The following is a 10,733-nucleotide window of genomic DNA, read 5'->3' on the forward strand; positions in this document are numbered from 1 at the left end:
TTCCTGAATTATAAAGCTTGCGAAGGCCGTATTGAAAGTGCATTTGTGAATGTGATATATTTAACGATATTACTCCAATTCTAACTCCCTTACGATGCCCGATAAACGAAAAAATGGAAAGAAAGTTCCTCATCTGCAGAAGCTGACGAAAGTCACAATCGCGTATGCCGGACGCCAATAAGTTGAGCCGAAACTCCGAGCAACAGAAGACGTTTATGTAATCTTGAGAGACTGTTCAGTAAGCTGTATTCTTCATCGCAGGAGAACTGTAAGACAGTGCTGTTGCCATGTACACATGTCCTCTCTAAGTGATGCCTCTAAATGAAGTCTATTTGAAAAGAAGGGGAAAAAAGGAACATGAATTTTGAAATTGTAACAGTACTACAATGAAAAACAGATTTACTAAATGGATTTAGTAAAATACTTCTTAACAACTGGTGATACTGGATAATGACTTACATTTCACAAGCCACTTCTTGACTAGCTGTCAAATGAAAGACAGTTTGTTTACTTTATTATTATGAAAATTATTGCTCTAATTATTATTGCTATTAGTACTATTACTGCTGATTTCTAATTAAATGAAAGCAATCTTGTCATTTGTGTGGTCTGTTTCAAATATGAATCTATACATGTATGTTGGCTAATTTTCATTTGACAGTAATATACAGCCTTCCCTTGTGACCAAGACTCTGGCTGACTGAGTTCATTAGCATTCTTTGAATCACTACGGGGTATCAATTTCTACTTTATGTCTTTAAATCTGTCTGAATTTTCCATAAAAAATAATCAGTTAATAGCACTAAGAAATGAGGCCCATAATTGCGTTAGGATCTGTGAAGTCTCTAAAACACCTGCTTGTATATTTAAGTGAGATGTTTTTAAATATATGATCAGTTAATGTTCTATTGTGAGTTGTCTATGTTGATATCAACTGTTTCTAACATTTATCTCTAAATATTAAATTCCACAAAGGTAGCTTCTCTCCATCAATAAGGCAATTTACATTTAAGTCTCTAATAATGTTGTTCTCTGTCAAAATGGTATCTAACACTTCTGAGACTGCTAAACAAAGTTGTCCTCTAGGAATTTTTGGAGAGCAATAAATAACCAAGACTGTACAGTTCTCACAAATTGTGACTTCAATCCCAGTTATTTCAATACCATGTAAATTGTGACGGGAGGGATATCCAGGGCAATATGGGATTTTGCGAAACACAGCTGTACCACCAAAAGGTCTTGATCCAAGACTACAGTATGTATAAGGACTGTAATTTCAAAAGAGTTTTTAACCAACTATGTTATATTTGTCACAAGAATCTTGGGAACTAAATCTTGTTTCTGCAAAAATAGTGATATCAGAACTTGAATATTTCAAGTCTTTGCATTGTCTTGTGTCTACGCAGTGATCTTGCATTCAGGTGACAGAGTTTTAGAATTGAGCTAGTTATGCCATTAAGTGGTGATATACAAAGTTTAAGTTTAGCAGTACTGTCGTTCTTAAAGGCCCATTTTCATCCGAGATCCTTTGCAGTCGTTTGTTTTTGTTTTGAAAACGCGCTATCGTTAAATGGCGAACTCTGATTGGTCGACTGTTATAATCCCGTCGCCCGGTCTTTTCCAAACAAGATACATCACGATGTGCGAAGAAAGCAGGAGTTCCTTCTTTTAGTAATTATGGAAACAGACGAATCTATTGATTTGCAAGTACATGTGGGATTCAACGCCTACGGGTCAAGAATCTATGCGGGGAGCGAAGAGGAGATTGCGGAAGATCAAGAGGTAGGTGACAGATCGGTAAAGCCACATGCAACCATCTCATTTGATGTTGCTTCAAATTTTGCTAATTTCTTCCTTATCATTTCCTGGCTTAAAAATTTTCTTTTAACTTGGTGTTGCAGACGATGTGTAACTGTAAAGGTGCCTGTGCCCGAAAGAAAGGTCAGGGTTTCTGTCTGTGTAAAGCGGCGAACAAGAATTGCTCGACTCGGTGCAGATGTCCTCATTCGAAATGCAAAAACAAGGTAAATGCGAATCATAGCTCACAGCTCTTAATAAGTTCATTTATCCTATAGAAATTAAAACCTTATCAAGGCTAACATCGCGATGTGTCTTCCTTAGGCTCGTGAGAATACCCAAGAAAACGAACATGAAGCCATTGATCCCGATGGAGAAGTACAGCTTGCAAGAGAAGTTCAATCCTCTGTGACTCAAATCGAGGTGTGTATAAAATGCGTTTTTCAAATTGCATAAGGAACATGTTGCAGTGAGCCTACATGGAATAACGTACCCAAAGAAAGAAGTAGCTCATATTAATGAGACGTCTTCTAACTTTTGACATGCTATCCACGCAAAATAATTGACAATACTGTTGGCCATACTAGCCTTCAAGTCCTTCAAGCTACTGGGTACATACCACAAAGTTCATTTCTAAAAGCCAGGCTGGGAGAAATTTCCAGTTATCTACGGGCGCACTATGTACTCTCACCAGCTAGACACCTTTATAACGAGATAGCATTCGAGTGACAAACTTTTCTGACGTACTGTAGAGTTTTGAAAAGAAAAAATGTAAATATATGACGTGTACATGCAGAGGTATTTTAGTATGATTGCTGGAAACAAGAAAGTAGATTCATGTTTCATAATTTCTTTATTACAGGAATTTCTTGCCCCTCTTCAGAGAGAAGACATGGCTTACCTTCTAAGGAATGTTTTGGCTATGGGGAGGGGAAGCTTAGACTTTGCCAAGAAGCTTCTTCAAGAAAAGAATACACCTCCACCTCCCCCTCCAAATCCTGGTGACACTTCTCCCGAGTGGTGCAAATGTAATGCGTGTTGGCCAATGCCGAATGAAATCGAAAATTTTTGTTGTAAGAGGGTGACCTGTATTACAAGATTTCAGGCATTCGACAATATTTGCCTAGACAGGGGCATTCTTGAGGTTTGCATCGAGTCTCGCTGCGACATTCGGGCAGATGAATTCAATTTCTCCAAAGAGAGTTTCAGGAAAGCCGCCTATCGACAGTTTGTTCTGTGGAGGTGTGGCAAACTCGGCTGGGGCAAAAGGAGGGTAGTGCCCTCATGTGTAGTATTGTCAATAAGAAGAATATATCCCTCAACAGATGGTCAATATATGGGATACAGAAACAGCTAAATAGCTCTGCCAGAGTAAGAAGTACTCCCATATTTTTTTTCCAATTTCATTCACACTTGTATTGTGAACTAGTCCATTCTATGCTTTGCAGTAAATGGTTTGAACCCGGGGGTAACATGTGAAGGTGTAGTCTGATCGTCCGGGTGAGTGTAGTCCTGAGAAGGACTGTTGTCGGTGGCAGTGACTGACGTTTCGACAACCTGTGATGATGACTTCCGCACAGGTTGTCGAAACGCCAGTCACTGCCACCGACAACAGTCCTTCTCAGGACTACACTCACCCGGACGATCAGACTACACCTTCACATCTATGCTTTGCATTAGAAGTAGTGCAGGCTAAGTGTTTAAAAAAAGACAGGTTTAATTTCCCCCCAATTTATGATTAAAAAAAAACTAACCAATTGTATTTCATGCAACCATAAGCTGGATAAAGTCTGTCTCTACAAAAATAACTCTCCCAAAGAGACATTATGATCACTGGTATTAAAACATGTTCCTGTAATTTACGATGAAACAATGTTTGAATGTGTTTCATCTTTACAAGTGCAATACGTTTAATATTTTAGAAGAAAAAATATAAATGATCAGCTGCTTCCCCAGTTGAACTGTTCCACTTTTTTAAAGGCGGCTAATAGCAAGACGAGATGGCCCTTTCATCAATTCCTCAGTAGAGGGTGCTGCCTTCATGGCAATAGTGGGAGCAATCTGCTTTGGGTTGAAGGCATTGTCATCAGCTGTCTGAGAAAAGCTTCCCTCTAGAAGACAACGCTCCTTCAACATTTTGGCCACGAGAAAGGGGAAATAGGAGTACCCAGCTCTCTCTTCCTTGACAGTCTCTGCATGGAATTTTTGTGTGCGCTTAGAGTACTTTCTGTGGCCACCTCCTCTCCAGCTGCATTCAGTTGCTGCCCTCTACAAAGATGCATATTGTGGTGGATGGCAGCCAGCATAATACGCATGATGAAGTAAGGATACCTTAAAAACACCAAGTCAAAAGACGGGGTTCTTTCAGCTATGATTACAAATTAACATTACACAACTCTTACTACTAACAAAGTCATGATCAATTCAAACGAGCCAGTCCACTATAAATAATCATCATCATACGAGTCACTTGAAATGTAAGTTCTAAGTTTCTTACTCAAATGCTATTCTCTTGGGAGCATATTTTGTCATACTATTGTAGCTTTCAAGAACACTTGTGTGCCTACAAGAAACACAGAGCATACAACTAATCAATTAAGACAATGGTCTGTCTACTTGACTTGTCCCCCCACAACCCTCCAAAAAAAAGAATAAATCTCATACTGTGATTCTTCCCTACATTCAGTTGTACAACAATAACTGTTAGCCCTGATTACTGAAACCTGATGATCTTTTGAACCAAATTCGCTCTCCCTTCTAGGCTTAGAAAATTTAAACTCCACTGATATTAAAGGAATGAAAGAAACATACCTAAAATCCGTTAATTAACTGTGTAGTGTTATTCTCCTTCCCACTTACAGTATCATTTTTTTGAAAAATCATTTTTCTGGGAATTCAGCCATACTGATCTTCTATAAAATAATAATATGTGATGAGTGTTTATGAGTCAGAGAAATGTATCATCATCCATCATCACTTTTTAATAAGAAAATGAAATAGCCACCTACTTGGTGAATACACTTGCTAAGTTTCTTGGCGTTATGCCAAATGTCAAGCGAGTGGAACAACTCTAGTTGTTGAAATTTATCTGTCAAGAAATAAAACAATATACAAGCAGCATTACAATCACTGACATAAATTAAACCACAGCCACACATATAGCTCTATCAGACATTTTATGTCCTTGTAAAAATAAAAACTGCAGGTAATGATTCCTTCATAGATAAAAAGTTCAGATATATCACATCTAACGTGTGTCTACTTTAATCAAAATTTAAAGGATCAACTTCATTTGAATCCAGCATTTCTTATTACATATTCTGTAATAATCAAGTTTACCAACAGAATTTGCTGGTAAAGATAAAGTGATCACTTGCCTACAAGTGCATTACTTCTAACTACACTAAAAATATTTCTTAGATAGATCCCTAACCAATGTACCTTTCATTTCGCACACCAATTTTATGATAGAGGATGAAGCATCTGTCGTTATTTCACTAAAAGGAAGAACAGTGGCCATTTTTTCCAAAAGTCGTCGAACACCCTCCTCTTCCATAGTGACAGAGTTGCCGCCAGTTTCTCTCTTGTCAACAACGGCCATGTCAACGACAACTTTAGTGGCATGTTCCATCAAGGTATAGACACAATACCTTGCAGAATGACCAGGTGAATCATTTCTGCCATCTCCGCACAAACATATCTCTTCATACTGCTTAAGTACATAGACTATCAGGGCATTCATTTTGTTCCAAACATCACTAATAACGGGAGCAGCACAATGCTTCTGAAAACGTGTGAATGTATTGCTGCTAATGATGCTCAGTCCTAGGGCCTTGCAGAGTAGAGCAAATTTGTTATAATTGTTACCAGAAATTATTATCGCTGCAGCCAACAAATTATCATTGAGATAAATATCTGAATTGTGCTTTGCTCCCAGGACCTCTGTTGAAATCCATTTTTGGCTGTGCCCATTTCTACATTTCTTTGTGATCTCAACTCGTGATCCAATGGAAGTCACATCTTGTGTTACACAGAGAACCTCTCCACAAACTTTCCCTCCACTAATGAAAGCACATGTGTCTGTGGATAGTTCGACCAACTTATTGATGGAAACAATCACCCTCATGCACGAGTGTAAAGCAAGGTATGCCTTGAGGTCTTTCACATCAGTCAACTGAGAAAATGTTTTTTCTAGCTTTTTCAAGGTTTTCTCTTTGTTTTTCTTTACTGACTTTGAGCCTTCAACCACCTGCTCCTCTGGCTGTGGACCAGGCTCATCACCAGCTACACATTCATCCTCATTGGATTGGCTACTGACAAAACTGTCACCATATAGAGGATCAATCATTGTCAGTGTCCTCTCATCTTCCTCAGAGTTGATGTCCATGCTGTAAATAAGCATCAAATAAATATTTTATTCATGAAAATAAATTCACTGAAATAATAATAATAATAATAATAAAACATCTGACAATGATAGTGGTTCATTTTAACATGAAGTGCTTATAAGAATTTCATGTGTAGTAATTATGACAAGATAATAACTGTCTGTACAGTTGTGCATAGTCTGTTCACAAGAGTTATTCGTTCCAGTTTGTGCCTATGAAATAACCAAACATCGCATACCTAGCTTCATTAAAACGTTGAGTACCATCAGTAGTCTCATAAGGTTCATTTTCACCTAAACTCCACTCACCAAACTCACTATGTTCTTCCACAACCTCTTCACTGGACGTGTCACTCCTGTTGAGTTCCTACAAAATGACACTCACGCTACATGTAGAGAATGTAAAGATTCATAAGTCTGAGTATTTTGGGAGTGTCTCCAAAATTCAGCATATAATTCCCAAATTTGAGGATCAGAACTGTTATTTGCACATGGTTTTGCTCGAGGAGCATTTGTTCCAGCTCACCCCCCCTACCCTGTCCAGCCACATACAAACAGTATTAACATATTTTTAGGCTCTTTCATCAGCATACAACTCTTACTGCAGCATGCTCATGAGAAGTCAACATGTCCCAGATGTACAGAGGTATACACAGGGTATACAGTATAGCCACATGTGAGCATACCTTTGTTCCAGCTCTAGATATTGGTGGTTGTCGAAGGCTGAGATGGCAAGGACACTTTCAGCTGCTTCACTTGCATTTTCACTGTCTGCACTATCATTTTCATCAGGACTAAGAACAGAATATGGATTCCCTGCCAAACTGTTATTAGTTTGTGCAAACACCTCCAACCTTGATTTCTCTGGATCTCCAGTGATATCAACAAAACTTGAATACAATAAAACAATCAAGTGTAAATACTTGCAGCCATCTAAAAAAATAATTATCACACATGACACACATTGTTGGTACCATTTTTTGTATGCACTAATTTCTGGAATCAACCACCAAAAAGGTCCATGAAAAAAGAGTCACAACCAATACAAACTGTACACAAATCACGTTTTGTTTGAATCACAAATCACAGTATCTCTAATAATTACAGTAGCAAAAGCTATTTGGCACAAAAACTCAATAGAAAATATTAAATATAGATATATATATATATATATATATATATATATATATATATATATACATTTTAAAAAACCCTGTGCCAAATTATTTTAATAACTGCCATTTTTCAAAAATAGCACCTGTCAGAGACTACACTTGATGTTCCAATCTGTTTTGAAGGAGAGGCAAATCTGGGCACAGGGCCGTCTGCACGAACTGGAGTGGACATAGCTGGGAGGCTACTGCTATAGTCATTCACAGACACTATTAAAAAGAAAAACATAGATTTGGTGAAGATCACAGTAAACAATTTTGTAGCTAAATATTTGAGACTGAAAAATCATAAATCGAGTCTGTATAAAACTTGTATATATACTTGTCTGAAAAGCCTACCTGATGTTGAAGGAAATCGTTCGGCTTCAGCACTAAAGAAAATATAAACAAATAGCCAATATTGGCCAAAACTGATTTACTTTACTCATTTCAATTATAGAATAATGACTTGTACAAATGAGATCGCTTACATACATATCTCAGAATCTCAAGTAAAAATCAGTCAAATAATTATTCTCACCTCAGAAAAATATCCCCAGAGTCTCTTAAGTTCCATCGTAGGAACACTGCAATAGCATTTCTGCAAAAGCACTGTCTGTAGTGTTGCCGAAACCCATGGTTATTTTCCTTGCCCTCCATGAATCATACACAGACTCTCGAAGTCGAATAACCTTTGCCAAGCCGGGCAGACTCGGCCTTCCTCTTGACTGCTTCTTCGGTGGCATCAACTTTTCAAATAACGTTTTTCACCATCATACATGTAAGAATTAAAAACTACTGATATCGATACTACGATAGTTTGCTGTTCGCACATGATTCAAGATGGAACTTTGAAAGCCCTAATTAGTAAGATGCAAGAAGATATCAAAGCGATTCCACAACTACGCGGAAAATGGCATATTTTTCATATATGAAAAATGATCCGGGTGCGCAAGGCATCTCGGTTGGAAATGGGCCTTTAGTCACTCCATTTCTTTCTCAACAGTGGCATGAATAACAATTTTGTCTTCACAGAGATCAGTTATATATAAGCCTTCAAAGGTGGTAACTCTACTTAGTGCCACAGAGTGTACATGTGGAATGGTTCTCTAAGTACTTAAGTTGACAACAATTTTAGTTTCAGTATCCCCCTGTGATCTATGAACTGTTTTTGCTGCTGCAGGGCATAACAAAGACTGATTTCTGACAACTTGAGTTACTTTGTTTTTACCAACAAAAAATGGTATGGTAACTGGTTTTACTGGAGTCCATGCCCCATGGTCAATTCCTTGGGTATAGAGATGTCTGTTCTCATGTCTAGTTTTTCTTAACCAAAATCTGAATGATCAAACTGTACCCAAACTATGCCTGAGTGTTTGCTTTGCTGATTTAGTTGCACAAATTTGATGATATTCCCAGCACCATGCATTTGTCATGCCATCTTCAGTTCATATATCCATTACAAGCTGAATTCACCTTCAGCACGGTAGAGGTTCAATACCAACTGCTTAGTTTTTCTTGGGTCGTTTGAAATTTGTCTTAATATTTTTCCTTAAACCTCAGAAGAGTTAGCTCCAATAACACTGTCTAGTGCTGTGATTCTGTATTTGTTTCCTATAGCTACATTATGTACTTCATCATTAAATTAATTTACCTTAGTTTGCATTTTGTTTATATAGGTGGGGTGCATCAAATGGGTTGTTTTTGTCTTCTTGTACAACTCTTTCTTTCAATTTTACAACGTCACTTGCTGTGTGTTTACCTTCACATAACCTAGTAGGACGTTCTGCAAACAACTTGCTATCTGCCTCATGATCTCAGTGAGCTCAAACATTGAAAAGTGCTATTGCCACAGAATTGGAGCAAGAACTGTGTAAACTGAATTTTGGAGGTCTTTAAATATGTAGTCATCTATTACTGGCTCTAACTGGAACAAATCACCAATGGTGATAAAAATAACATCACCAAAACCATCTTTGCAACCCTTACTATCTTTAAGCCTATTGTTAAGCTGTATGGCAAACATATTCAAATTTCATCCAAGAATATCAATTTGACACCTCCAAAGTGAGTTGTCAAGGTGTTTTGTCAATTTAAGTCAAGATATATTGTTTGTAATTTTTCAACGACTGATAGGCAGGAATAGCAAATGCACAGTGAACAGTTTTACCTTTAATGTTGTAAGCAGCTTTCCCAGTTGAACCTAATAGTAAGACATTAATTTGATGAAAATCATTGCCAGCTCTTGTGTTAAAATACTTAAGGGCTGCCTGATACAAGGCTTTTAGAAGATGTGATTTGCCCACACCAGCTCCACTACTCAGAAAGCGATAAAAAGGAGTTTCTGTGGTTTCACTAGGGTGCAAAATGTGATAAAAAAAATTCTTTTTCCTTTTTATTTAAAATCATTCCACCATAACCATCATCTGGTAATTCACTTGATATAGGTGGCTCATGGTGGCGTGATGTGGGAGGAATTTTGAAATCATCTGAAAGGTCAATGTTCATTGAAATCAGGATGTAAATCTTCATTACCAAGAGCTTCCTTCCTCTTGCCGTTCAACATTTTGCACATTTGGTGCTACTAAGTCATACTGGGTATCACTAACTTCTGTGTCATGTAAATGCTGTTCAATGTCATTCATATCTTCACTGCAGACAGCATACTGATGCATTTGTTTGTCTACTTTTTCTTTCAAAGAAGCAAATGCTCCTGATATGAAGAGCTACTGCCTATTAAATCAGCTTTTTCATTTCGCCAACGAGTAAAAAGCATAATAAGTTCACGGAAATGTTCTTCAGAGTAAAATTTCACATTAAATCAGCGAATTCATCATCATCATCATCTTTCCCTGTTTCAAGTAGGAGGTTATCTGTATTCAAACTTTTAGATTTTTTCCCAAATGAGTTTTTGGGTGAATTATACAATGCAGCCCAATCAGCCAGTAGCATTCTCTTTGCTTGTTGGTCTTTCTATGTACCTCTTAATAAGACCAGTAGAGTGAATGTCTGCAGAGTCATCCTCCATTTCTTCTATTTCATTCATTGGTTTCAAAAGCTGAACTTTCTCTTCAGGGGGTGTAGTGGTGATAAAAATTACCTCTCGGGAGCTTTTCCTTGTTGGTAGCTGATGAACTATATGTAAACTGCCTCTTGAGCACTGATCTCCACATTATTTAAAAATTTAATCTCAATATCTCACTCTTGCTGCTTTATGCTGCAATTTCGATTTCCTTTGTTTGCCTCCTCACACGCTTGTTGTGAAAGGCTGACTCATTCCCTTCTGAGCTTTTGAAATGTATGATACAATGTACATTGCACAAGCATAAACATCCAAAACAAACTATAATTATATCCATATTTGCTCTCCATGCACTTAGACGGACATTGTTGTAGTT

At 37.5% G+C, this 10,733-nt stretch overlaps 1 protein-coding gene and 1 pseudogene across 2 annotated transcripts; one reads left to right on the forward strand and one right to left on the reverse strand.

Annotated features, from left to right (window-relative positions):
* Positions 1-1,569: 1,569 nt before the first annotated feature.
* LOC148742533 (uncharacterized) lies at positions 1,570-3,170 on the forward strand. The gene is made up of 4 exons (XM_088757344.1): positions 1,570-1,782; positions 1,902-2,024; positions 2,122-2,220; positions 2,660-3,170. The coding sequence occupies exons 1-4, from the start codon at positions 1,678-1,680 to the stop codon at positions 3,152-3,154; spliced, it is 822 nt and encodes a 273-aa protein (XP_088613470.1). The 5' UTR covers positions 1,570-1,677; the 3' UTR covers positions 3,155-3,170.
* A 326-nt stretch (positions 3,171-3,496) lies between these two features.
* LOC148742534 (uncharacterized) lies at positions 3,497-10,223 on the reverse strand (annotated as a pseudogene). Its single transcript, XR_015996305.1, has 10 exons — positions 7,877-10,223; positions 7,696-7,727; positions 7,443-7,566; positions 6,837-7,074; positions 6,424-6,551; positions 5,239-6,185; positions 4,775-4,885; positions 4,462-4,579; positions 4,295-4,384; positions 3,497-4,128 (listed from the first exon to the last, which is right to left on the reverse strand). The product of XR_015996305.1 is annotated as an uncharacterized LOC148742534 (transcript).
* Between the last annotated feature and the right edge of the window lie 510 nt (positions 10,224-10,733).

This window comes from Stylophora pistillata, chromosome 1 (genome assembly GCF_964205215.1).
Source record: "Stylophora pistillata chromosome 1, jaStyPist1.2, whole genome shotgun sequence".
NCBI classification, from domain to species: Eukaryota; Metazoa; Cnidaria; class Anthozoa; order Scleractinia; family Pocilloporidae; genus Stylophora; species Stylophora pistillata.